The 27686-nt window shown below is 36.9% G+C and overlaps 4 protein-coding genes across 4 annotated transcripts; 2 read left to right on the forward strand and 2 right to left on the reverse strand.

The window, feature by feature from the left end:
• The first annotated feature begins 7039 nt into the window (after positions 1-7039).
• LOC104770519 (outer envelope protein 61) lies at positions 7040-10619 on the forward strand. The gene is made up of 11 exons (XM_010494953.2): positions 7040-7462; positions 7655-7885; positions 8046-8102; positions 8215-8343; positions 8446-8523; positions 8639-8709; positions 8832-8881; positions 8990-9164; positions 9330-9867; positions 9958-10101; positions 10202-10619. The coding sequence occupies exons 1-11, from the start codon at positions 7367-7369 to the stop codon at positions 10346-10348; spliced, it is 1716 nt and encodes a 571-aa protein (XP_010493255.2). The 5' UTR covers positions 7040-7366; the 3' UTR covers positions 10349-10619.
• Positions 10620-12588: 1969 nt separating this feature from the next.
• LOC104770520 (E3 ubiquitin-protein ligase RHF2A) lies at positions 12589-15846 on the forward strand. Its single transcript, XM_010494954.3, has 9 exons — positions 12589-12985; positions 13225-13362; positions 13463-13509; positions 13800-13862; positions 13965-14073; positions 14169-14515; positions 14607-14711; positions 14792-15135; positions 15476-15846. Exons 1-8 carry the CDS (start codon positions 12980-12982, stop codon positions 15102-15104), a joined length of 1128 nt encoding a protein of 375 aa, XP_010493256.2. The 5' UTR covers positions 12589-12979; the 3' UTR covers positions 15105-15135; positions 15476-15846.
• Positions 15847-16074: 228 nt separating this feature from the next.
• Positions 16075-23331, reverse strand: LOC104770522 (replication factor C subunit 1). Its single transcript, XM_019242377.2, has 23 exons — positions 23148-23331; positions 22879-22933; positions 22655-22780; positions 21923-22387; positions 21771-21838; positions 21615-21690; positions 21471-21532; positions 21237-21382; positions 20925-21061; positions 20657-20845; positions 20448-20569; positions 20160-20367; positions 19694-19747; positions 19099-19268; positions 18827-18917; positions 18468-18637; positions 18121-18160; positions 17687-17811; positions 17411-17483; positions 17195-17287; positions 16854-17106; positions 16615-16671; positions 16075-16457 (listed from the first exon to the last, which is right to left on the reverse strand). Exons 2-23 carry the CDS (start codon positions 22879-22881, stop codon positions 16309-16311), a joined length of 2877 nt encoding a protein of 958 aa, XP_019097922.1. The 5' UTR covers positions 22882-22933; positions 23148-23331; the 3' UTR covers positions 16075-16308.
• A 180-nt stretch (positions 23332-23511) lies between these two features.
• Positions 23512-25437, reverse strand: LOC104770523 (protein STRICTOSIDINE SYNTHASE-LIKE 3-like). Its single transcript, XM_010494957.3, has 3 exons — positions 24594-25437; positions 24338-24505; positions 23512-24067 (listed from the first exon to the last, which is right to left on the reverse strand). Exons 1-3 carry the CDS (start codon positions 25211-25213, stop codon positions 23668-23670), a joined length of 1188 nt encoding a protein of 395 aa, XP_010493259.2. The 5' UTR covers positions 25214-25437; the 3' UTR covers positions 23512-23667.
• Positions 25438-27686: the final 2249 nt, after the last annotated feature.

Raw genomic sequence — 27686 nt, forward strand, 5'->3', positions numbered from 1 at the left:
CTTTGCAGTGGCTAGCTTGCTGTGTATACAAAAGCAAAAATACTTGGAAACCAAGAATGTTTACCTCTTCAGTGTACGTAAGATCATATAACGTTAAGTACTTATCAGAATATTAATATATCGAATATGACATTTGATAAACGTCACTGAGTTTAGAAAACTTTCAAGTCTAGAATATATCGCAAAGTGACGGTTACAACTTGTTTCGAAGTAACTATAATTTCCGCCAAATCTGTAAATTGCCATGGACATGTTCACAAATCTCGTTTAGTATACTGATAACAAAATTTCAACTTTAACATACGTACAACTGAAGCAAATTAGTTAATTACTGCAGGTTCAACTCGTATCATAGTCATAGCTATACCCTATATGCCTTTTAACTAATTAATTTAATATTTTTTTTGTTAACTTAATCTTTTACCAATAGTTTAGTATGTATGTTTTATAATATTAACTTGTAAAGCGTAAAAAAAAGAATAACAAAGTGTGGAGTGAATCGTGCTGTTAGGGGTTTTTGTAGAGTTTTGATATTAAACCAACTTGTAAAAGATAAACTTAAAGTCGCTAAACTAACGGATAACACGTCCTTATCATAATACAAAGATAAGCGAAAAACATTATACGAGTTTATTCGCAATACTCCCCCTCACATTGGAGTGTGAAGATCCTGAATTTCCAACTTAGATATAAGGTAATGAAACTGATCACGATCAAGAGCCTTTGTAAAGATATCAGCTAACTGTTCAGTGGTGCGAACATGTTCGGTAGTAATAATGCCATCACGAACAGCATCACGAACTGCATGACAATTATTTTTGGTATGTTTAGTACGTTCGTGAAACACCGGATTAGAGGCGATATGAATTTCTGCCTTGCTATCACAGAACAAACGAGTAGGCGCAGGGCGGTTGATACCAAAACCCTTCAGCAACTAATGCAACCATTTAATCTCTTTAAGCGCAAATGACATAGCCCTGTATTCGGCCTCTGCGGACGAATGAGAAACTGTATCCTGCTTCCTTGCTTTCCAAGCAATGGGCGAGCCACCGAGCAATACAACATACGCGCTTAAAGAACGACGAGTGTTCGGGCAAGAAATCCAATCCAAATCACAATAAACATCGATGGACAGATCTGTCTCTGCCTTAAGCATAATACCCTGACCAGGAGAGCCCTTAAGAAACCTAACAACACGCAGAGCAGCCTCTAAATGTGCCTCCCTCGAAGATTTCATGAACTGAGACAAAACATGAACTGAATAACAGAGTTCAGGCCGAGTGTGAAGGAGATACAACAACCGACCAACCAAACGACAGTAAGGCTTAGGATCCAAAAGCAAAGGACCATCATCGGAAGCAAGATGATGATTCTGTTCAAGTGGAGTATAAGCATGACGTGAACCAAGATTACCAGTATCAGCAATGATGTCAAGAGCATATTTTCGTTGTGTCAAGAAAATGCCGTCAGAGCCACGACTCACTTCGATACCAAGAAAATATTTAAGTTTACCCAAATCCTTCATTGAAAAACAACGACCAAGATATTCCTTGAACTTCGTAAGCATGTACCCATCATTTCCACAAATGATAAGGTCATCAACATAGAATAACACCCTCAATTCAATATTCTTGTGTAAGTAAGAGAAGAATGAGTAATCATCATAGGACTGAACGAAACCGAACTGAAGTAGAGAATCAGAAAACTTTTTAAACCAACAACGCGGAGACTGTTTTAAACCATACAGAGACTTGCGAAGGCGGCAAACTTTGCCAGGATGAGAATGTCGAAAGCCAGGAGGAAGCTTCATATAAACTTCCTCTTCAAGACCACCATGGAGAAAATTATTATGAACATCCATCTGATAAATCTCCCATTGATTAGCAGCCACAAGACAAAGAAGAGTACGAACTGTCGTCATACGAACAACAGGAGCGAAAGTTTCCCTGTAATCCTCCCCCTCAATTTGATTATTGCCAAGAGGAACAAGACGAGCCTTGTGACGTTCCAACGTACCGTCAGAATTATACTTGGTTTTAAAAACCCATTGACAGCCAATGGCAACTTTACCAGGAGACAAATCACACATATCCCAATTCCGAAGAAGTTCCAAAGCATCAACCTCTTTACAACAGCATCATTCCAAACCTTGATTTTAACTGCTTCCTTAAAATGCTTGGGCTCCGTATTAGCAGTGATAACAGCCAAGTAAGCACGATGGCCAGGAGAAAAATTCTCATCAGACACAAAAGATGTAAGAGGATAAGAAGACGTACCTTGGACCAATGTCGAAGACTGAGTTGGTGAGTCGGGAAGAGCGTGATTTGTCGATGGTGTGTGTGTGTAGCATTATAGAGAACATAATCCTGTAACCTCACAGAAGGTTGTGTAGTACGAGTACTCTTACGGTGTTTCGGCGGGGGAGTAGGAACAGACTGTGGAACAGAAACAATGGCTGAAACAGAGTCCGCTGTAGAAGAAACAGAGTCTGCTGTAGAAGAAACAGAGTCCGCTGAAGGACTAGCTAGAGCAGCAGGAGCAGGAGAGTCCTGGACAGGTTCTGTTTGAACAGAAGGTACATCCATGGTGTTGTCAACAATCGGAGACGGCGATGATGTCGTAGATTCCAGACCAATAGGTAAAGCTCCACCGGTATCGTTAGCTGGATCGTCGGGAGGACTATCAACAGAACTCCCCCTGACTGACAAAGACGGAACCAACCAGTCGTGATCACCGGAGACCAACAAAGGAGAAACATACACCGGAGAAGAAACATACGATGTTGCAAAAGGAAAAACGTTTTCTTGAAAACCAACATCGCGAGACACCAAATATTCATTCCGATCAATATCAAAGACTTTCCATCCCTTTTTTCCAAAAGGATAACCCACAAATACGCACATCCTGCTACCCTGTCCAAATTTGTCCTTATCACGTGTTAGACAATGAACATAACAAACTGACCCAAAAACACGAAGTTGATCATAATCCAGTTTTCTGTTATGAAGAATCTCATATGGAGAACAACTAGAATGAATAGAAGACGGAGTGCGGTTAATCAAGTATGCACCCGTTAGAGCTGCTTCACCCCAAAACTTGATCGGTAAACTAGCTTGAAACAACAAAGCCCGAGCAACGTTAAGAATATGACGATGCTTGCGTTCGACACGATCGTTCTGCTGTGGTGTCCCAACACAAGATGTTTGATGAATGATACCATTTTCACGAAAATAAGAAGCAAGACACATAAACTCCGTCTCATTGTGGCTACGAACCGTCTTAACAGTTTTTCCAAACTGCCGTTCCGTGTACTTCAAGAAATTAGTAAGAACACTTCAAACTTCGGATTTTTCGAGTAAAAGATAAATCCACACAGCCCTCGAAAAATCATCAACAATTGTTAAAAAATAGACGGCACCACAGGAAGAAGGAACACGGTATGGTCCCCAATCATCACAATGAATCATTGTAAAACATTCTTGAGTTTTATTAAAACTATCAGGAAACACTTCTCTTGTCTGTTTAGCCCAAAAACATATGTCACAAGATGAGGAACTAACATAAGAGGAAACACGATTAAATTGAGGTAAAGCCGAAAGAACAGAGAAACTCGGATGACCCAAACGCCTATGCCATAAAGCTTGATCAGGAACTCCTTTAGCCATATGAATCTTCGCTGTAGCTACATCCGTCAGGTAATACACACCATCACGCTCTTCACCGCTTCCAATCAAAGTATTCGAAAAATGGTCCTGTAGAAAACAAACCGTGTCAGTAAACAAAGCAATACACTTTGTTTGTTTCAGAATTTTAGAAACATAGATCAATGTACAATTTAAAGATGGCACAAAAAGAATATAGTCAACTTGACATAGTTCGAAAGTGGGAACACTCCCACACTAACAGCAAAGGCCTTACTACCATCAGCGAATCCAACCGGACTTGGTTGGATAGGAACGACATCGGTTAAAAGAGATAATGTCCCAGTTATATGGTGGGACGCACCTGTATCCAAGATGACACTGCCAAGATTAAGCTTACCAGACAACTTATCGGAACCCGCAGGACTTGGATTGCTATTGTTGGATTTCTCTTGGAGAAGCTGAGTCAAGGCGCGCAGATGCTCTTGGGTAAATTCAGGAAAAGCAGAGGAGTTGGAGCTTGTAGCATGAGCAACAACCTGACCGCGTCCACGACCACCACCGGCAGGGCTAGGACCACGACCACCTCTTCCTCGACCACCTGCACCACGACCACTGGAACTCTTCTCATTCCGTTCTGTGCACCAGTCCGGAAAACCAACCATTTGCCAACACTCGCGCTTCTCATGACCGGTACATTCACAATGAGAACACGACAAACGTCCCTTGTTCAAAATAGAGTCGGGTCTGTTGCCACCGGAAACACCGGAAACATCGGTACGAGAAAGAAAGCCCACTGCCTCTTCCTTTTGTTCACGAATACGAACGGAGGACAACCGCTGCTCTTCACGTATCACTCTGCTATAAATCTCACCGAGAGAAGGCAGAGGATCCATAGCAACAAGAGTAGTACAAAGACCGCCATATCTGGACTCATCAAGTCCCAACACAAACTGATGAATCTTCTCCTCTTCTCTCTCCTTAGATGGTGCAGAGGTTGCTCCACAGGTACACAAACCGCAAGAACATACAGTGATCGGCTTGTAGAGTTGATATTCTTCCCACAACGAACACAACCTGCCATAATAATCTATGACAGATTGTCCCTCTTGACTACATGAGCCGAGTTAGCCTCGAAGTTGGTGAACACGCACCTTGTTCCCCACTGAGAAACGTTGCTTCAAATCTGACCACAAGTGATGAGAATTGGTGATGAAAGTAACGGTAGATCTCACCTTAGGTTCAATAGAGGTTCGTATCCACCCAAAAATCATCGAGTTCACCGTCTACCAATTCTCATAGTTAGGATCATCACGAGCTGGTTGTACCATTGCTCCATTGATGAACCCAGATTTTCGTTTGGCTTGAAGAGCATTAAGCATCTCCGTTGCCCACTCATTGTAGTTATCGCCGATCAACAAAACAGACGAAATCATAGCCCCTGGATTGTCGGAACTAGACAGAGTATAAGGAGACACCACCGGTGCATCTGGTTGCTGAACCACAGTTCCATATTTTAGAGCGGAAGCACTGCTTTCTTCTTTGTTTACCATTGTAACTTGTCACGCAAGAAACAACCAAGAACAAAATAGAAGAAAAGAGACAAAAAAGAAAGAATTTATGTGTTGATTTAAATAGATCTTAGCTCTGATACCATGTAGAGTTTTGATATCAAACCAACTTGTTTTATTCACATTCACAAGAAGAGTATTTATACATAAGACACCTTGTAAATGATAAGCTTAAAGTCGCTAAACTAACGGACAACACGTCCTTATCATAATACAAAGATAAGCGAGAAACATTATACGAGTTTATCCGCAATAGTTTTCTTTGTGCAAATCGTCGGAATTGGTATTTTGTCTACCATAAGACATGTTTTAAGTTGGTAATGGTATACATATATAATTAGCTCATAGAAATGACCAATAAGGCAATAACTCGGTATATATCTTATACAAATGTTTTGTGGCTTGACGTTTACATATGGAACCTGCATGCATGGCTGCATATAAGGATTTGTCTCGAGTACAATATTAGGTGTGTATTGTCTCGAGTACAATATCGTAGTATCTTCACATTAGCTAACACTACTGGGTGTGTAGATACTACGATGAACAATATTAGGTGTGTATCATTTTATATCGTTTTCCGCTTTGTGTTTCTTCTATATCAGTTAGTAATCATTCAAGTGGTAAAATCTTAGCACCCAATGGTGATATGTTTACCAATCCATTCCGTCGATATACACACAGAAAGTAGAGACCGGTTTGATGGGTTAATGGAGGAAGGTAGTGGGCTGAGGATTATGATGTGACGCATCCTAATAAGAACGGCAATCGTACAACTTGCGGCTGTAAGAGAGAAAGAGAGAGATAGAGAGGTCCCAGTGACAAGTGTCATGACACGTGGGCCGGTGGTTTAGGACCCAATCAGAGTGAAACTGCCACGTGAGATCTTTCCACGTTCCGACAACAATCAAAGCTTCCTTCTGTTTCCTTCCACCTCCTTCACTCTTTTCTTTTCCAGCAACCTTTTTTTTTTTTTTTTTTTCAGCAAACGATCAAAAAATGTGGACAGTAAAAAAATGAAATTCGATATTTTTCTAGATATTTACATTTATCTTCATCGTACAATAGAGGGTACATTGTTCCAAAATATCAGGACAAACATCTGAAAGGTGACACCTCTCGGACGTGACACTGTGACTTTGCTCAATGGTTCCTCGCTGTTATCATAAGACTACTAAATATTGTATCAGATTTAATTAATCTCCGGTAAAGAAAAATGGGTTACGAGAGGAAAGATATATGAGAATTGTAGCTGTTAGTCAAAGTGGTCCAATAGCTTCTATGTGAACCGGCCACCGCTTCCATTCTTTCAAACATTTATGCTGCGGTGGAGAAATCCTACAATTTTTTTTTTTTTTTTTTTGACAGATATATACTCGTCGACAAAAATATGTAGAAAAGTGAGTAAAATATGTAGAACATGAAGCATAAAAGATTAAAACTTAATAACCATAACTTAATAAGTAGATTAAAACTCGTCCAACAACTGAGAGATTGTTGCTTGTGACATGACATACAAAGTCCTTTGCTTCCTAAGAATTAATTGCGGCGGACATATAAATTGAGCCTATTTAACTGATTTTTTAAAAGATGACACGTGTCACAGTTAATTGGAAATATTGTACTAATTTGTAAGGGAAGACTTTTTCTTAAAGAAGGAAAAAAAAACACATAAAAGAGTTTAATTAACAAGAGAGATTCGTTTGAAGTGTAAGAAAATACTAAAAAGGAAAACACGAGAGATATAGTTTTTTTAGTTTTCCAACATGGAACAAGAGGCGAGATGCACAATAAGCATATATTGCTCTCATAATTATAATTATAATTATAATTAACTTATCTAAAGGCACGTCATTGCCTCTTCATATAAGAGCGAGGGGTAACATTGTCAATTCGAAACCTCTCCAGGCATATTCCGGTCGGTCAATTGAGACTTGAGAGCCGATTTAAATTAAATTCCTAATTTTTGATTCTCTTCTTTTCTTATATTCGGCTCCGCATAAACAATTCACCTCCGATTCTCAAAACTCTTCAGGATTATTTAAAATCTAGATCACAGATTCCGAGTTATATCCTTCTCCGGCGAGTTTAGATTCGAAGGTTTTGTTGAAATTCCCGATCTGATTCTCGCGATCGAAGCTTCTAGAAAAACGTATGTTTAACGGGTTGATGGATCCTGAGATGATTCGGCTCGCTCAAGATCAGATGAGCCGTATGACTCCTGCTGATTTCGCTAGGATCCAACAGCAGGTTTTTTTTCTTTTTCTTCTCTCTTTAATTTCCCAAATTCAATTTCATATATTCATTCATTCATGTTACTTCTGATCAAACTAGTGTATAATTTATATGATTGATGTGATTGATACAATTGAATTCAATTAAAAAGTAGCTTTCTGTTTTTGTACGATGACATTGTTTTTTTTTTTTATAATTTTTGTATAGATGATGTCAAATCCAGATTTGATGAATATGGCAACTGAGAGTATGAAGAACATGAGGCCTGAAGATTTGAAACAAGCAGCTGAACAGCTTAAGCATACTCGCCCTGAGGATATGGCTGAGATTAGTGAGAAGATGGCTAAAGCTTCCCCTGAAGACATTGCTGCTATGCGTGCTCATGCCGATGCTCAGTTTACTTATCAGATTAGTGCTGCTCAGATGCTTAAGAAACAGGTTGGTACTTTTATTGTCTTCCTCATTAGAGACGTCTATTTATCTTTTTCTTTTTCGAGTTTGAGTAGCTGTTGGAACAAAGGAAACAGAATGGGGTTGCTTTGGTTTTAGTTGAGTTAATGATTTGGATGTTAATCTCATATGCTGCTACGTTTGGCAGGGAAATGAGCTTCATAGCCGAGGAAACTTCAGTGAAGCTGCAGAGAAATATTTGCGTGTAAGTCTCCATACATTATTGTTTGTGATGTTACTTGACGTTCCAGTCTCTTTGGTAGCACTTATCAAGAAGAGTAACTTTTTCTTACAATGGCTCTTGGACCATATCGCAGGCGAAGAACAATCTGAAAGACATTCCATCTTCTAAAGGTGGCGCACTTTTGTTGGCTTGTTCTCTCAATCTCATGTCATGTTATTTGAAGACAAATCAGCATGAAGATTGCATAAAGGAAGGTTCTGAGGTATGCTACACCTTGTTTATGTTCTTGTGACACGTGATGTCATACATCGCTTTAAGATCAGTCCTGTCTTGGTGTTAAATTTACATTCTTAAATGCATTCAGGTTTTGGCATATGATGCGAGGAATGTCAAAGCCCTATACAGAAGGGGTCAAGCATACAGAGATCTGGGCCTGCTTGAAGTGAGTTCTTCTGTTTCTTATAGGAAGTTTCTTGAGATTCCTTGTCAATATATATGTTCTTTTTGTAAATAATTCTTGATTATATGTTTGCTCATTGGCTTTCTGAAACTATCAGGATGCTGTCTCCGATCTAAGCAAGGCCAATGAAGTTTCCCCTGAAGATGAGACAATTGCCGATGTTTTAAGGTATGGATTTTTATATTTGATTACTGGTTTTGCCATGCTTTTCAGTTCTGCTTATTTCAGAGGTTTGGATATCAACTTTTTAAAAATAACTTTGACCTTAAGTTTTATCTCTTATGATGCAGAGATGTTAAGGAAAGATTGGGTGTCGAGGGACCTGGCAATGCATCAAGAGGTATTATATTTATCCCTCAAAGATTTGTTCGAAATAATGCAGTGTATTATCAATTATGTCAGACCAGACGTTTCTTTTCTGCATTTTTTGATATGCTTCGTCCATTAGGTGTGGTGATTGAAGACATAACTGAAGAAAATACTGTTACTTCCGGAGACAATAAGAAACAGTCTAAAGAGGTTACTGGGACACAACGAGAAAGCAATGTTGGTGGTCATGCTCAGGGCGTAAAGACTGAAGTTGTTGGATTGCAGGCTCTGAGAGATAACCCAGAAGCAATCAGGTTCAACACCTTTCCAAACTAGTGTTTGATGTGTTGTTTCATCTGTTTCAACACCTAATATTTGTGCTCTCAAAGAGAAATATTATCTAAAGCATCCATTTTCTGCTACATGTGACACGATTAGAATGACTTTGTAATTCTTTTTATTCTTTCTATGGCCTGCAGAACATTCCAGAACTTCATTTCAAAAACTGATCCCGATACACTTGCTGCTCTGAGCGGAGGCAAAGCTGGAGATATGTCACCAGACATGTTCAAAACTGCGTCGAGCATGATAGGGAAAATGTCACCGGAAGAGATTCAAAAAATGGTTCAAACAGCTTCTTCGTTTAAAGGAGATAACCCTTTCAACCCGGCTGGGCCATCTGCAGGAAACGGGTTCGCACCTACACCTGACATGCTTAAACTCGCATCTGATATGATGGGTAAGATGTCACCAGAAGAGCGTGAGAGGATGTTCAACATGGCATCGTCTTTGAAAGCAAACGCTCCAGCTTCAACTTCATACAGCAATGCAGAAGCATCTGAACAACGTGAAAGTTTAGGAGCGAGTGGGATTGGTAGTTTTGCAGGTGAGTCTAGTTCTTCAGGTAATTCTTTTGTGGCTCCAAGAAGCGGTTTCGAATCAAGCATGCCTTCGGCTCCACCGGCTGACTTGCAGGAGCAGATGAGAAACCAAATGAAAGATCCAGCAATGCGACAGGTTTTTGTCATTTTCGGTTTATATCTGACCAATTTAGTCAACATAATGTGATTGTAGATGTTGATATAGTATTTTCTCTGTGTTTGGTAGATGTTCACGTCTATGATAAAGAACATGAATCTGGAGATGATGGCTAGCATGAGCGAACAATTCGGAATGAAGCTTTCTCAAGAAGATGCTGCAAAAGCTCAGCAAGCCATGGCTTCTCTTTCTCCTGACGCCTTGGAGAAAATGGTATGCATGCGGTTTATGAAAAACCAAAAGAGGATGTGAAAACAGAACAGTGTGGAGTTGATTGTATAGTTGTCTCATATGTAAAAAATGTTGTTTGCAGATGCGATGGGCGGATCGGGCTCAAACCGGGATAGAGAAAGCGAAGAAGGCAAAGAAGTGGTTGCTTGGAAGAGGCGGATTGATCTTTGCTATATTAATGCTCGTCTTAGCAATGGTCCTTCATCGGCTCGGCTATATTGGAAACTAAAGGAAAGGAATCAACGGTATCTTAAAAGACTTAATTCCTTCGTGAAGATCAGACCAGTCTTCTTCGGTGGGTTCGTAGTTTGTAAAACTGTAACATGGTTTTTATCTTCTTTTTTTTCCCCGACTCTCGGTTCTTTTTGTTGGTCGCTTTTTTAACTCACTTGTGTCTAAATTTATTTATACCTTCTGTAGTGTTTTTAATTAGAGATAATACGATGTATTTCTTTTTTAGATATTCCTTATCTTATAAACATATCTATTTCTCGTACAAAGTACAAACCAAGAGAGTTTTTTTCCTTTTATACGTCGGAGATGGATAAGTTTTAAGAGTTCAGGAATTCAATTATGAATAGGGCATTACAAATTGAAAGTTTCTTAATTTGTTTTCCTTGTTTTTGCATTCTCCTTTCAAAATTGCTATAATAAAACAAATAACAGTATCTCAACATGCTCTTCAAATTACTTTTGCTTATTTTCATCATAGTCTCGTAATTTTGTAATTTTGATTCCTCTAAAATCTACCACGATGGTATCCAATAAGACTGATACCAAAACGATTTATGTTTATCTAAATTCAAAGAAAATGTTCTTCAACATGAATCCCCATCAAGTATTCATAAGTATAATACTTTTCTATTACATTTGAAAACCATCATTAAGTGATCCATATATGATACATTTACAAATATCTTATATTTGTCAAAGATAATATAAACATTATTTTAATTAAAATTCAACTTTGTTTGATTTACCTTTCTATTATAGTATTATTCAATTAAGAGATTAATATATTAATTTCTCTCATATATTAATTAGAAATTAATTTTGTATCTTTGTAAAATTAAAATAAATATCAATTCATCAATCCACAGTCTCAAATGACTCATGAGTATTCCAATTTACTACCCGGATCGGGTTTAAAAACATTGCTATCTTCCCAACATCAGAACATTGCTAATTTTGTATCTTTGTAAAATTAAAATAAATATCAATTCATCAATCCACAGTCTCAAATGACTCATGAGTATTCCAATTTACTACCCGGATCGGGTTTAAAAACATTGCTATCTTCCCAACATCAGAACATTGCTAATTTTGTATCTTTGTAAAATTAAAATAAATATCAATTCATCAATCCACAGTCTCAAATGACTCATGAGTATTCCAATTTACTACCCGGATCGGGTTTAAAAACATTGCTATCTTTCCAACATCAGAATATGTTGGTTTCGTTTCTGTCACATATAACAATTTTATCAAATCAACAATATGTTCTTATTAAAATTTTGTAATTTGTAGTTAATGTGTTTGTATACAAAACTTGTAAATTATATTGTATGTTTTTCGAAAACACATCAAAATTTAATTAGAATTTTTGGGAAAAATTTCTCATGTACGAAATTTGAAGGTAGAACATAGTTTATCATTGTTGTTTTGAAAATAAACGAGTTTGTTTTGATAAAACAAAATTTAGAGCACAAATTTATGATTTTGGTCTTAAGTAGATCTAAAAATTATGAATTAATTATATGAGTTAAGAAAAAAGAAAAAAGAAATTTAAATTAATAAGTTTAATGATGTAACCATAGATCCATTAGTTTCTCATTTAATATATATATATATACATGGTTTTGATGATTGTATATAATGGTAAGTTACAATATTATAATTTTTTGAAATAATTGATTTTGGAAAATTAAATAATATGCAAATATTTTATTATAATTTTTGAAATTATAGATTTTGGAAAATTAAAGAATATTCAAATGTTTTTGGCAATTGGATTTAGAATAATCAAAATAGATAGCATGTAATATTTGAAAATGAACTTGTTTGACAATGAATATTATATGGTAAAAAATGAGCTCGCCTTAAATAAGAACTATCTTTTAATATATAAAAGATATTTCTCATTTCTTACTAAAATGTCATAGAAGAAATTACAATATGGGGTAGTATGAGAACAAAACAATTTTTTTGCTTACTTGATAAAAGTTACCACAATAGAAGAAAAATATACCAAAATTTGAAGACCACATAAAGTGAAAATCCTAAAATATCTAATAAAATTATAAAAGATTTTAGTAACAAATCAAACAGTTTCTCTAAATTCACTAAAATCATCTTAGAAAACTAAAACTAAATCCCAAACTATAAAAAAAAGTAAACACGTGTCATAATATGGGACCCAGCTAAATCAATGTTTTCGTTAACATGTCATCAATTAAAATAGGGAACATATTTTCTATTTAAAAAAATAGAAAAGAAAAAGAAATTAACATCGTGAGAAGAGAGAGAGAGAGAGAGAGAGAGAGAGAGAGAGAGAGAGTCAATAGAGACCACAACCCACACACCACGCGCAGAGAAAAATTAATAGAGAAGAAAAGAAAAGAAAAGAGAGGAAAGGGTCTCTTTTCTCCTTTTGTCCTTTGTCTTCTTCTTCTTCTTCTTCTTCCTCTCCCCGTTATCTTCGGCGAATCATCATGAATCTAGGGTTTTGTTTTCTCTCATAACCCTAGATTTTTTTTGTTCCTTTCTCTTCCATCGAATCTTTGATTGATCAATCCCCCTACTATCTCATTTTCTTTCTTCTCCGTTCAGCTCATCCCATCCGATTCAATCCCGATTTCAAATGGAGGTTAGTTAGGGTTTTCGTTTTTTTTTTTTGAATTTCATTTCTGTACGGATGCAATTCGATCGATATGAGCTTAGAATTTTGATTTGATTCGGCGTAATTTGCATTTGGGGGACTCGAATAAGCCTTTTATCGTATTATTAGGGGGTTTTCGTGTTGAATTGTTAAAAACGAGTTTTGTCTATTGATCCTCTCGTCTTTAGGTTTTGGGAATTTTGATATCTGAGGATTGTTTTTTGCAGGGAGCGGCGGGAGAAACGGCGACGTCAGAGGGGCATCTGACTTCAGCAGCAGCTTTTGTTGAAGGTGGGATTCAAGATGCTTGTGATGACGCCTGTAGCATTTGTCTTGAATCCTTCTGTGATAGCGATCCTTCTACTGTATGTTTTTGTTGTGCACTTACTACTACTATGTACCCCCAAAACTTTTTCCATTTAAATTATACATTTGATTCATTTTTTTTTTTTTTTGGTTTCGCAGTTGACTAGTTGCAAGCATGAGTATCATCTTCAATGCATTCTTGAGTGGTAAGCTCTTTAAACACCTCGTGCGTTTACCACTTCATTGAACATAAATATTCCAAAAAGGTTGTTCTTATAGAATGTGTGGGTTTTCAAGTCCTCTTGTTCTTTATGTCGTGCGTGTGTGTTAAAGAGTTTTTTGTCTTGGTTTTGAGAATTTAAGGGGAAATGAGGAGATTCCAATTACAACTCGAGAAGATGAACACTCGATAATCTATACCTCAAGTTTTGTATTTCGTGTTCCTTCTTTGTGCCAAGCTTATTAGTTCCGTGGCATTTGTATTTTAAATTTACAGGTGTCAAAGGAGTTCACAGTGTCCAATGTGTTGGCAATCACTTAGTCTCAAAGACCCCACAAGGTTAATTTTTTCTCCTCGTTGTACAATTTAGTTTTTTTTTAATTGGTAAATGGTAACATTACCATGAGGAATCCTTGATAGATGTGTGTTTAATGTATTCAGTCAGGAGTTGCTTGAGGGTGTTGTACAGGAGAGGAATTTCCGCTTCACTCCATCTAGAAATGCCACCATATTTCGTCATCCAACTCTTGGTGATTTTGAATTACAACATGTATGTGACTCTTTTATTATCATTTTGAGTTGATTACATCTCTTTCCTAGTGAACTGATTGAGCTCTATCTTTGTACAAATCTCTTTTAATGCAGCTCCCAGTTGGGGTGGATAATGCCGAGATTGAAGAGCGAATCATTCAGCACTTGGCCGCTGCTGCTGCTATGGGAAGAGCGAGACATGGGGTAAGAAGGGAAGGCCACAGAAGCAGGTCTTCAAGTCAAAGCCATCCACAGTTCATGGTGTTTTCTTCGCATCCTAATGCTTCTTCCCCTGCACCTCATCCCCCCATGCCTTCTTCTCCTTCTCAGAGAGATGAGGATGACACAGTCACAAACCTTCCGTTATCTCCTCACAGTGGTTTAGGGGAGGGTTCAAATCAGCCACAAACATCTTCTCATCCCCGCCAGGTTTCTCCCTCGGCATCTGATTCAAACAGCAGGTCGTCACCTGAATTCTCATCTTCTATCGTCTTTTGTTACGGTGTAGTCACATGCAGCCAGTCTGATCCTTCCTTTGCTAACCATACACAGGTCTGCTAATCAATCTTCCCCAAGTGATCAAGATAGAGCTGGACCATCAGAACTCCAATCATTTTCGGAATCGCTAAAGTCTCGATTAAACGCTGTGTCAACGAGGTATCCTGGCTCATCTGGCTAACTTTTGACCTTTATATTGATTTTACTATTTTCTAAATGATTTCTGATGCACACTGTAGATACAAAGAATCGATATCAAAGAACACAAGGAGCTGGAAAGATAGATTTTTTTCTCGCAACACGTCCATGGCAGATATTGGCTCTGAGGTTAAACGAGAGGTCAGTGCCGGGATCGCCACTGTGTCCCGCATGATGGAACGTCTAGAAACGAGAGAAAACAGTAGGCCCAGCTCTGCATCTGTATCAGATGTCTCAGAAAATCACACTCCTGAATCAAACAATGAGCATAATAGATCAGAAGCGGGTGGTGAACATTCTATGAATGAAAGAGGTGTTAAAGATACATGTGCGACTGGTTCTGGTTCAAGCTAAATAAGCAAGTGCCAGCATCTTGTTGGCAAAGGTAAAGTTTTTGACTCCTTGCTCTACTGATTCAGGCTAGCTTATCAAGTGTTTGTTCACCAATGGTTAGTCATTGTAGAATTCGTTTTCTTATTTCACCTATCAACTAAGCTTTAGCCTGTCTCATCAATTGCATTATTCAACCCTTGATCTCCAAATTCTACATCATCAGTGATTTTTACATACTGATAGTTCATTATGTGATCGCGAAAGAGATATTATAGATGATTAAGGTCTATGCAAACCTGAAAATATTTGTTGTATGCAACTCCTTTTATTTTCCAAAAAACTGTGTTTCTAAATGAATGCTAAGATCTTGTTCTGTTGTCTGTGTTTTGCAGAGACAGGGAGATGATGGCCATTGTGAAATTCTGATAATATATATATATACAGGAGTCAGATGTTTCAAAAGCGTGGGAGAAGCATAGGAAGAAGGTTTGTTGATAACGTAAAAAAGAGTTTTCTATTTCTCAAAATAAAGAAAGGTTGTTTTATGACCAAAAGGATGCCTTGAGACGCCTTCTTCTGTGTTATGTATGTTTAAGCAAAACCCAACAAAAACTAAAAAGAGAAAAAGAAGAGTAAAGACTTATGATGTATTCACTATCAGGGTTGGTTATTTGGTTTGTCTGTTGTAAATTCACATTGTGGTTCACTTTACGGATTTCTTATCAATATTACTTATGTATCGCCAAAATTTTGGCCAAGCAAACCCACCAATTTTATGCATCTATATTATAATGCTTGTGTATTTTATTATATTTTCTACTACTAAAAGAATTCGAAAAAACTATGGCGGTGCGTAAGGATAGCTTTGTTTAAGTTATTGACTCTGTAAGATTTATGATCTCATACAAAACAGTTTTGCAGTTTATTATCGACCTTTTATACAACTGCCTTTTGAGAGAAATTTCAAGACACAACGATGGATTTTCTCAGATTTTAGCCACTACAGAAAATCTTCATCTACTAGTTAATCATTAGTCAAAAAAGCAAACGCATTTAGAGTTCACTACCAATACTAAAATCCGCTCTAAAAACATTTTGAATTCATCAACCAATCATCAAAAGAGAAAAAAAAAACCTCGAAACCCTTTGTAAGCTAGACATGAACATTCCAGAAATAGACACTTCTCGGGAACAATTTTGCCTGAAAACTGAGGCCATTGACTTCTCATCTCTTTCTCTTGGTACCAGAACCTCTCCCTGTAGCTTTCTTCTCAGCAGACGCATCTGCTGCTTTGCCTCTGCCTCTGCCTTTACCAGCTGCTTTTCTTGAACCAGAGCTCCCAGCTCCCTTCAAATCCAATTCAACTTGGATCCCTGCAAAACCCGATTGTAGTTCGTTAAGACTTGAGAGATGTGGAGTAAAGTTTAGCCAAGAAGTCGTCGCTTAGACCAAGATATATTAATTTTGGTTCTAGACTGACTGGCTTTTTGAAAGAAAAGACAACTTATCAAAAGGCATAACAGGACCAACCTCTAGCATTCAGATTCTTTAGATTCGACTCTAGCTTTTCTCCATCGTTTGCTTCTTCTGGAATTGCAGAAAGACAAAAAAAACAGAGAAATCCAGTCAGGATTTCATGTGGTCTAGTTCCAAGTCCCATTAGACACCAAAGGTAATCTTGTAATGTCTTTCTGAGGCTCTGTCTTTGGTTATACAGGCCCAGTTACTTGATTCTACAAAAATAATTCATTCACAAAGATGCACAGTACCTGAGTCTTCTTCTTCAGCATCTGATGCATTTTCTTCTTCATTTTCTGCTAACGGCTCGCCATCCTCATCTCCCAAACTATCAGCAGTTGGTTCCAGCATTGCAGCTATTCGCTTCTTAGGGGCCTTTTTCATTCCCGGAATTTGCACCATGTCAGCAACACGTACCATTCTGGTTTTATTCAACTCATTATATTTTTTGGTCAAAGCTGCTTTAACTGGAGGTGGAACACCCTCCATTGGATTTGCACGTCCCTGATTTGTAAAGTTTGCAATACATTAGTGAAGACTCATTGTCGCAGCTGTGGCAGCGGAATCCCATGAAAAAGGGAATCGTGTATACCTTAAATTTTCCCAACTCCATAATAGTATCAAAGTCCTCCTGACTTATAGAGTAGGAGTTCATGAAATCAACAACTTCTGAAACAGCTTCATCCTAAGTACATATTTTAACATAAATATGATTTTAAGTAACAGATAACATAGATATCTTTTCATATTTAATAAAACAAGAGTATAGTGAGGTTACGAACAATAAACAAATATTAGTACGTCAAACCTTAGGCAGCGTCTGAAGTGGGCTAGTCAAGCGATTCATGAGCAGGGGAAGATAATCAACACGAAGAGTCTCCCTGTGGTCAATGTTGACGTTTGTCAGAAAGTTGTACTAAGAAAATATCACATAATATTGTTAAAAGGAGAGGCAGTATGTACACCAAGCTAACTCTTCACAGACGGATGAAATATGAAGAAAAGCAAGGGTAGCAATTAAATAAGGAAACATTTCACTAGCAGAAAGAAGTAACCCATAAGGAACTGTACAGGTGGAAACAACCTTCCAGAGCTGGATTCACGGGAAGCAAGGACATGAACATGCAGATCCTCCATTAACCGTCTATTTTTTCCCGCCGTAGAATTCTTGCCAAGCCACCCACCAAATCTATTGAAGTTACGCTCACCCTGCATTGAATAAGTATGCATGGTTAATCTGAATTATGACATTTTAGGCAGCTCTAGAGCAACAAAACGGAGAAACAGGCTCATACCATACACATAAATATATGCTATAGTAATCATGCTCAAATTTTACAACCTAGAAAAGAACTAAGTTTTCTGATTTGCCAATATATGAGTTGTGCATTGCATACTCAAAATCCTTAATACAGAAAAAAAAAATGCATCATCAGAAAAAAGAGGCGCATTGAATGATAGCTAAAGTTTCCAGGTCACATCCATAGCGTGAAATGAGCTTTTACTGAAGATCATTACCTGCTCGAATACCTCCCTTGATCCATGCAACAATGAAGCTCTATTCAAACAAAACAAGTATACGTCAGTTCTCAAGTATTGGAAAGCACATTATTCCCTGTAATTCTACACCGGAGAACAGAAATCCATACAAAGACACAACACATATATACATGGCAGCATATGATTTATTCAACCTGATCTCCATCAAAGATGAACTTAAGGTGTAGAAAGAATAGTAACAAATGAGAACACTAGAGGATAGACATGGCATATACATCAGAAACACACACTTCATGTGGAGGGAATAAAATAGCACTTTTGGTAAAAAGAATCAATTTTCTTCTCAAGAACTGGAACCAACTTACGGGAGAATAGAAGATGCAACACAGCATGACTGAGAAAGTTGCCACTGCCTGTATCTTCGAATCTGCACGTTGATAATATCTCCATCCGCAATGGATTCAGCAGCACGAGCAAGTAACTCCATTCGTTTTGCCTCATCTTTACCTGATGGCCTATAATTGAGATAGTTTTCCTGCCCAGATGGAAAGAAATCACAGTCTTAAATTTAACGGTAATTGAAGTACAAGTCTCAATGTTCTATACGTTCTCATGTGGGATTACAAATTTCAGAAATAACTAATGTTAGAGGTACCAGGAAATTAATTATTGTTCCAAAAGATATAACAAAACAACTCCACAAGAATCCAAAATAATAATAGACCTGTATTATTAGAGGAACCAAATCAGGATCACTCATGCTTAGGTCAATCCGTTCATCCATTCTCAGCTTCCCACCATTATAACTAAACAACCTGGAAAGAAATCATTTATAACGAAGTTTTACTACAAAACAAGGGAAATAAGTTTTCTTATATAACAGCAGCTATATGACTTAACTTCAGAAAATTGGCAATGGCAAACACTTATAGAGCATGTATTATACACTACTATGTGCATCAATGATGAACTAAACTAAAAGACTTGAGGCATTACTTGTCAACAGCTGAGAAAGGGGAAATATCTTCATCCTTAGCACTGCTTAGCAGGCGTTGCCTGATATCATCATACTTGATGGCTGACATGGACAGGCTCATATATTGGAGCTGATTTAGGGCCAAACGTATGTCACCATTTACTCTCTCAGCGAGTTCTTCCAGGGCAATCTAAGAAAAAGGAAAGATAGATGATGCTCAGGGACAAACTGATAGCACATAAGGCCCACCACCAAAATGCTTATGAGACTAAGCAGAAAAAGAGGAAGTATTAGAATACAGGAAGAGTGGACACAGAGAACACATGATCCAAGTTCTATTCTTAGGTGTTTAATCCATTACAACTGGCATACGCTTTCCCAGGGGAATTTCAAGAAACGCAAAAGTAGGGTTTAAAAGGAAAAGAGTGTTGCATAACACATGTACATTATACCATATCTACTTCTATTCCCATTTGTTCAATTAGTAAAAGGGGCCTGACATGGACTAGATTTCCGGAAAGAAAATAGTCTTAAAAGGAAGAAATTTATATGGAACTGGCTACCATTGACTAACAGAAGTTAGTGAAAAAAAAAAACTAAAGTACAGAATCTTACTTCATTAACTTCAAGGCCTTCTGCCTTAGCAATATGCATCAGCCTTTTTCCCATCTGTAAGAAAAGACACGTTGGTTTCATAAATTAACAGACATTGCTAACGATAAAACAGAGGATATACGGCCACTCAGATCCTCAATGCAACTGAAACTTATTAGTATATTTTTAATTCCTAACGAATATAGGAGCCTTTAGCAAATGGTCAACTATTAAGCAGGTGTGAAACTTCATATATTTCCACAATACCCCTATCGTCTAAAAGTATAAATGGGTAACTTCTTGTCAACTGCTCGAAAAAGTATCTGATGGTGGAAAAATCGAAAAAGATAATGAAGAGCCCAAGGCCTAATAATGGTACAAAGAAAAAATGCCAAAGAGACAACCATTTGTCCCTTGCATAAAATCCTGTTAATAATCCTATCAAAAGAAAACACTGAAAGGACAAAAACAATCATCTAAATCCAACCTGCTGTTTCGTGGGCTTCCGGAAATTGAGGGGAAGACAGTAGTTTACTAAACTCTTCAGTTTCTGACTGTATTTGTCATTACAAATGCAGATGATAGGAATCTTTGATATTTTAATGCTAGCAATAAGATCGGCAACACCTCCCCTGTCGCCTGCAGACATTCCATCTACTTCATCCATGATTAGAACAGTCTTCGGGTGCTTTGACCTGAAGATCAAATCTTCCACCAAGTCAGGAAAAAATACAAACTTCTGGGACTAGGGCCATAAAAAAAAACCCCGAACTACCTATCCATGTTAGCGGCCATGGCTTCGTTATTGACAAGTTCCTTCACAGTATTTGCATTACTACCACCAATACCTTTGGCGATATTCGAGTTCGCCTTTCCACGACTGTCACTAGCATTAACCTAAATTGAAGGTAAAAAGTCCATCTTCCAAGCATGTGCAAGATATTGTATCACTAACCAATGACATTGAAATAATTATGAGCTAACCTCAACTGTCTGGAAACCAAGCATCTGACTAACCAACTTTGCTGATGTTGTTTTTCCAATACCAGGTGTTCCGCTCAAAAGTATAGCCTTCTTGGCACCAGCATCATTCACTTTCTTTCCCTTTCCTTTACTTCCAGTACCTCCAAATTGATCATGCCAGTGGGACAGCCAGTTGTGAATCTGAGTTACCTGCAATTGATTTGATAAAGGATCCATCATTTTCATGTCATTGAACAAAAAGCAACATACAATAGTTTCAATCACGTACCAGTGACTGATTCCCAACAATCTCATTTGGAACCTTCGGTCTGTATTTTTCCGTCCATGGCAAGGAAGTCTCAATAATTTTCTTTTTTCCTTTCGCTGGGGGAACCTTGTTGGGCGAACTTTTTGCTAAAGGCTTTCCTAAAATATGTTTGTCATCAGTATTAACTATAAGGATAACTGAGAATAAATGGACACTGATTAAATGGCTCAAGCGTTTACAACTGAAGCCAAAAGAGCAATATCTGGAGACATGTAAGTAAATTTAAGACACAAACTACACAAAGTTCATGCAATACAAGAGTATGATTCATACCTCTTGTCACTTCTTTCTGAGGGCTTGTCTTCGGTGGTGCACAGACTTTTTCAGTGCCTTTGTTAGTCCTTTCAGGCAGAGACTTTTTTATGGGTTTCGAGGACCGGATCATGTCAAATAGGCCATCCTCTGTAAGGAACTTAGTGCTGAACAGAATATTATAAGTTAGGATGCTAGAAGACCAAAAACACCTCAAAAGTTTACTGTAATGATATGCAATTGACGAGCACAAACCCCAGCTCTTTAGCTTTTTCAGATTTTCTTCCGCCGATATCTTCATCACACAAAAGGTACGTCTGAAAACAAGAACTGTAACTTTATGCCATTACCTTTTAATCCAACAAAGGGAAAAAGAAAATTAACGGTATGGAGACAGACCGTTTTCTTGCTAACAGAGCCTGTAATACGACCACCATGCCGCTTTATAAGATCTTCTGCTTCTTCTCTTTCTAAACTGCAATGTCAAGAGGGTACACAAAATTGTAAAATGAAATACAGACGTGGAAAAGGCATGAGGTGCGTAAAATGAAATACCTATCAAGTGTTCCACTAATTACAAATGTCGATCCAGCTAAGCAATCAGGGGTGCCTTCAGGAACTTCCTGAAAACAGAGACAGGTCAATACATTACGACACCACGTAATAGTCAAGATAAGGTAAGAGATTTGATCACACAAGAGACATACCTTTTCCCCTTTATGCGGTGGGTCTTTCCTTTCACCAAAATTCATAAACCCACCTCGCCCTCCACCTCTTCCTCTTCCAGCAGTTGGGGCCCCTGATGCAGCTCTACCGCCACGGCCTCTTCCACCTGATTTCAGAGGAGTCTCCTTTTCTTGGGCATCTTCACCATCATCATCCTCGTCTTTATCAGTTTTAGTTGCGATTCCTCTACCTGACCCCGACTTTAGTTTTTTGCTGGGTGTGCTATCACGAGTCTTCCTTGGAATAGGTACATCAAAATCGTCATCGTCATCATCAACCTTGGTAACCTTTCTTGGACGGGGCTTGCTTAAATCATCAGACTCAGTCTTAAGTTTCCTCTTGGCAGGTAATTCTTCCACCTCTTTCTCATCTTTAACTATCGTTTTTTCTTTACCAAAATACTTGCTCGTTTTTCTTCTAGCAGCAGTTTCCAGGTCTCCACTAGCCTGCCCCAAGTGATGAACAGAAATAACACTTATGACTTATGCCAATAAACAAACCAAATATATAACAGCAACTAGCATATTTGAGTCGCCTATAACTCACTCCCAATGGCTCTGAAAACAAAGTAAAGAAAAACAATATGTGTTTCAAGTTTCATGCAACCTCACAGAATGCAATGCCAATGTCACAAAGAAAGACCCACTAACTTCCTTCCTGCTAGCAATACCTACTCCAGTGTTTCACTAAGATACACCACATACTAAACTCACCTGCTCTGATTTTATAGGTGCAGTCTCGGCAGCACTCTTTACAGCACCTGTCTTGGAAGAGGTCGATTTCGGAGCACTTCCGTTCCCTTTTTCATGGGCTTTCATAAACCACTTCCTAATATCCGACTGCAAATTCAAGTACAATAGATGCTATCTTTATCAGTCCTACATACTTCATACCTCTAAAACTAATACCAAAGGAAGAAAACGAAATTTCAACTCACCATTTGCCCGTGTCGAGACTTCGACTACAAAAAAAAAAAAAAAAAGAGTACAATGCTGCAGCAAAAACCACAAAATTAGAAGTTGGGATAAACAAAGCCTCGTAATCGGAATAACTTGAACTCATGCATAAACCCTAGTCGCAGTCGCGATCAACAGAATCCAGCAATATATATTTTATCGAGGCAAGAGGCTTCAAAATTTTTTAGGGTTATGTCAATTTCACAAAATCTAAAAAAAGAAGAATAGAACAAGAGAAACGAAACCGAACCCTTGCTTATCCTCCGGCGATTTTTCCGGTTACAAGCGAGATTTAGGCGAAGAAGGCGAAGAAGATGAAGAAGAAACGGTCGCCGTGTCTACTACTAATGGCACACCTCTGTTGTAAAAAGAGAAGTTTTCTGGAGAAGCTTTTTTAATTGAATCCCTTAATTTCTCGAAAACTTATGATAACCACTTAAAAGTTCCTAAATATTCATATTTAACCCCAAAAATAGACCTGTATACCGATAAGCACAGATCGAACCGGTTACTCGTCTAATTTCAGGAACTTATCCGGTGAACCGGTACAAGCAGATCGAACCGGATATCGTCTTGGTTAATTTGGAGTCATTTTAATTTTAAATCGGTTCGGATTGAGATTAAACACTTTAATTTATCGGTTAGGATGCCACCGGTCACACTTGTTTCTTTGTTTGTGATGCCTTTGATTTAAAAATACACACCTAACTGTTTCGGGAATTTGCAAAATCTAGAAACCCAGTGAAGTGGTTTACGTATAGGTAAAGCAATCAGAGCTCATAGACAGCAACAAAGTTCATCAACACACTCCCCAGCCAAAGCTTCCCATCTTTCTCTTCAACTTCACTCACCGATCTCACAAACTTCCCTTCACTATCTTCCAAAACCTGCATAAGCTTCCCTTCAGGGCTATACTTTGCCACCAATCCGTGAGGTCGCAACCCGATCTGGAACGAGTAGTGTGTTCTTGCAGTGATTGGGAGTCTTAGTATGAACATCCTCAGCTTAGGATACCTTGCCATTAAGTATGAGTAGTAGTTGCGCTTGCAATGAAGCGCCACCCAAAATTCACCGTTTTGGTTTGTCCTTACGTTATCAGGATGCCCTGGTAGTACCGCAAACACATCTGTTGTTCCAGCTTTCTCCCCTTTTAACCAGTACCTTCCTAGTCTGCATTACATAAAACAAACAAAGACGATTCTTAGATGTAATGGCTCAGATAGTTCTAAAAGGCTTCAATCAGTACTGAGGCCTATCCTATTCCTTTCTTCTGCTAGTGAGGCAACTGGCTGAAGGTCTATTTACATCATCACCAGATAAATATTGGTCGCAACATCAAGATTTCTACTAGTGAGGCAACTAACTGAGGGTAAGCCAATCATCAATCATTGGTCACAACATCAAAGAATTGGAAGAAGAACTACTACTACAGTCACTCACCTTCCAACATCTCCTTCACAGAATAGAAAGAAAGAACCGTCTTTGCTGATAGACACACCATTAGGAAACTGAACATTAGAGACTAGAACAACAGCTTTCTTAGCTATTGGATCATACTTCAGAACTCTCCCACTGTTATCTCCAGAGAAGACGAGCTGCAAGAAGTTCCTGAAAGAGAATCACAGTTAAAAAAAAAAATTGCAGAGATAAAAACAATCAGCAACGTTCTGAGATTCGAAATCAAGAGAACACAGACCTTCTCTGGTAATTGATACTGCTATCAGTAAAGTAAACAGTTCCATCATCATCAATGTCAAGATCATTAGTAAAACCCAATGGAACACCCTCAGCTTCAGTTACAAGCGGCATTGCTAAGCCACCTTCAGGACCTACTTTCAAAAGTCCCATATAAGCATCAGCGATGTACAAATCTCCGTTTCTCTTATCGAAACGAAGACCCAAAGGACGTCCACAGATATGTTCGTTCCTCAAGTAACTCAAAGCAGAAGGCTTCGGATCACAAATCACCGATCGATTACTCGAGGTGTAAGCGAAATCAATCCATTCGTCACCGTTCCAAAACAAAACCCTACCATCAGCAACACCTGTGTACGGACCACGTCCGAGAGGATCAAACGCGACGCTCTCGGGGCCTTGGACTTGGTTTAAAAACAGAATCTTTGATTTCTGAAGTGAGTTCTGTGAATCTCTCTCCCATTGAACTTCATCGGGACGTGGAGAGACAACCTCGTGAGAGACGAAATTTGGGAAATCGGAGATGGCGCAGTGGTTGAAAGGGTCGATGCTGCAGTAGAGCGCGAGGGAGAGGGTGAGAGAGAGAAGAGTGATGGTTCTAGGAGATAAGAACAAAGCCATGATTGTGGCCTTGTTGAGGTATAGAGAAATTTAGGGTTTAAAAGGGAAAGAAGAAGAAGAAGAAGAAGAAGAAGAAGAAGAAGAAGAAGAAGAAGAAGAAGAAGAAGAAGAAGAAGAAGAAGGGTAGGTGGATCCATTGGTGGTTGAGCAATGCCAAGAGAGCTCTCACAGTACTACTGTACGTGGTACGCTACAAGCCTACAAAGCTTTAATGGTAAACAAAAACAAAGCACTACAAGTGGTATTGTAACACTAGGTAATAACCCATATTTTGCACAAGATCAAATTTTTGTTTGAGATATTACATTTGTAAATATATTTATGTAGTATAACATTTATAATACAAATTTATATTGGTTTGAATTCATGAAGTTTATGAAAGTTTAAAATATTAATTGTTTCACCATAAATTTTAGATTGACATGATGACGGATCTGGATCGAATGTAAACCAAATTAGTGATTATTTATATTTTTATCAAAATCTTAAACTATCAAATCAGATAAAAACCACAAAAAAACTAAAATTTCATAAACCAAATGATTTAAATAAAATTGTTAACCCAGTTAAACCCGTCTGCTAAGCCATCATGCAACGGGTTTAAATATTTTGAGCTGCAAAATGTCTTTGCATCTTTCCTGCTTGAATTCGTGAAATCCATGGGTAGCCCACATGCATTTCAGTAAATAATACCTTAAACATAATTTTAATATAGTTATGTGATAAATTTTTTAATAATAACACATTTCTTTTTTTTTTTTGTTAAAAACACAATGGCCTATAGCTGTAAATAATAAATCTAAAATATTGTGTATATAAATAAATTAAATAGCAGTGGCAGTTGACAAAAAAAATAACAGTAGTAGTTTTATGTAATCATATATATAAAAGTAGAGTTTCAATCTCTCCTTATTGGTCCACTTGGCAATGCAATTTTAACAAAAAAAAAATTATATTAAAACACAAATTTAAAACAATTAATTTTCACATTTAACTCACATAATATAAAACTGAAATCTTTATAGCTTCTCCCTATAAATTATGCATTAAATTTATTTCTCCACTAAGTTGTATTAATCAATTGTATTAAAACAAAACAATAAATTAGAATTGTAACTCTCATTTTTCTAAATGTAATTTTTCATCATTTCTCTTCCTATAAATACTCATTATGTTATTCTCTTAGTCTATCACTCTTTCATTCTCTCATCTTCTTCCACTACTCTCAAATCTCTTTTTTGTTTTGTTTTGTATTTTTTTGTTATTGTTGTTGTATGGGTTATAAAAAATCAAATCAAATATCATTGTAAAAGCTTAGTTTTAGAGTTTGTTTGATATGTATATCTTATATATTTATTTTAATCTTTTAAAATGTTTATCTCCATTTTCTATTTTATATTAACATCTTATAAGTCATTATTTTCATACTTCCTTACAATATTCACCACACAATAAGATCATAAAGTTGAAATGATCCATATGTAATTATCTATTATGTCTCTGGTTATCTCACATATTCATATATCATTTTAAATAATTTATAAAGATCAATATAATATTTAAATATCAATATAATTATCCATTTATCCATTTATAAAGACTATTTTGTTTTGTGATCCAATTGTTAAATCTGCAGAGATCAATATAATATACATATATATATATATATATATATTTTTTATGATTTGAGGTTTTTGAAAACAAAAAGAACATAATTAAACAATTGGTTTTTTGTGTCTTTAATCAAAATAAAAAATGATCCAAAAAACAAAACATATTCAACTGGAACTTAAATATAAAAATAAAATATAATTTTAAAAATATCATTTCACTAAATTCTCTAAAGATGAAACCATTAGTATGAAATCTAGCACTATAAATTAAATTGATGAGTGAAAACCAAAAAAATATAAGTTATCCTTAGGTTTTAAAAATTATTGAGATTGAAGAATTCATATAATTTTATAAGAAAACTAATTTAGTTTGTCACTTAAAAAGTAATATTTTTTATTTTGAAATATTATGTGTAAGTGTTGAGTTTATATCAACAAACAACCAAATCATGTGAATTTTGATTCAGCCACTTGGTATTCCTTTTATTTTAGGTTATAAAAAATTAAAATATTTATTTATAATTAAAGACATGTAACTCCATTTGACTCAAATGTAACTCCTATCCAATAATTGTACATTAATTCATTCCTCCTACTAACTTATTATCTTTCAAGAGAAATTATTTTTGGTTAAATTTTAATATTTTTTATTTATTTTGGTTGGCTAAACTTATATTCATAGTTTGGTTGGCTAAATTAATATATTTCTCATGTAAATTATTGTTTATAATATATTTCTCATTTCAAAGTTTAAAGCAATATATCATATATATAAAAGTAAGGTTTTGGTCTCTCCTTATTGGTTGATTTTCATTTAATGTTTTCTATTTTTTTTTTATTTTTTTATTTGCTTTCTAATT

Source organism: Camelina sativa, chromosome 20 (assembly GCF_030686135.1).
Source record: "Camelina sativa cultivar CO46 ecotype springtype chromosome 20, ASM3068613v1".
Classification (NCBI taxonomy): domain Eukaryota; kingdom Viridiplantae; phylum Streptophyta; class Magnoliopsida; order Brassicales; family Brassicaceae; genus Camelina; species Camelina sativa.

Excerpts from the sequence above, each read along its gene's own strand:
- LOC104770519 (XM_010494953.2), top strand. The coding sequence starts at position 7,367 with ATGTTTAACGGGTTGATGGATCCTGAGATGATTCGGCTCGCTCAAGAT. Across the intron at positions 8,524-8,638 it reads GAGATCTGGGCCTGCTTGAA|GATGCTGTCTCCGATCTAAG; the intron begins GTGAGTTCTTCT and ends TGAAACTATCAG. Across the intron at positions 9,165-9,329 it reads GATAACCCAGAAGCAATCAG|AACATTCCAGAACTTCATTT; the intron begins GTTCAACACCTT and ends TATGGCCTGCAG.
- LOC104770520 (XM_010494954.3), top strand. Across the intron at positions 13,510-13,799 it reads CTTCAATGCATTCTTGAGTG|GTGTCAAAGGAGTTCACAGT; the intron begins GTAAGCTCTTTA and ends TTAAATTTACAG. Across the intron at positions 14,074-14,168 it reads GTGATTTTGAATTACAACAT|CTCCCAGTTGGGGTGGATAA; the intron begins GTATGTGACTCT and ends CTTTTAATGCAG.
- LOC104770522 (XM_019242377.2), bottom strand. Across the intron at positions 21,839-21,922 it reads CACCGCATAAAGGGGAAAAG|GAAGTTCCTGAAGGCACCCC; the intron begins GTATGTCTCTTG and ends CTCTGTTTTCAG. Across the intron at positions 21,383-21,470 it reads GAAAAAGCTAAAGAGCTGGG|CACTAAGTTCCTTACAGAGG; the intron begins GTTTGTGCTCGT and ends TATTCTGTTCAG.
- LOC104770523 (XM_010494957.3), bottom strand. The coding sequence starts at position 25,213 with ATGGCTTTGTTCTTATCTCCTAGAACCATCACTCTTCTCTCTCTCACC. Across the intron at positions 24,506-24,593 it reads AGTATCAATTACCAGAGAAG|GAACTTCTTGCAGCTCGTCT; the intron begins GTCTGTGTTCTC and ends ATTCTCTTTCAG. Across the intron at positions 24,068-24,337 it reads TGTGAAGGAGATGTTGGAAG|ACTAGGAAGGTACTGGTTAA; the intron begins GTGAGTGACTGT and ends TATGTAATGCAG.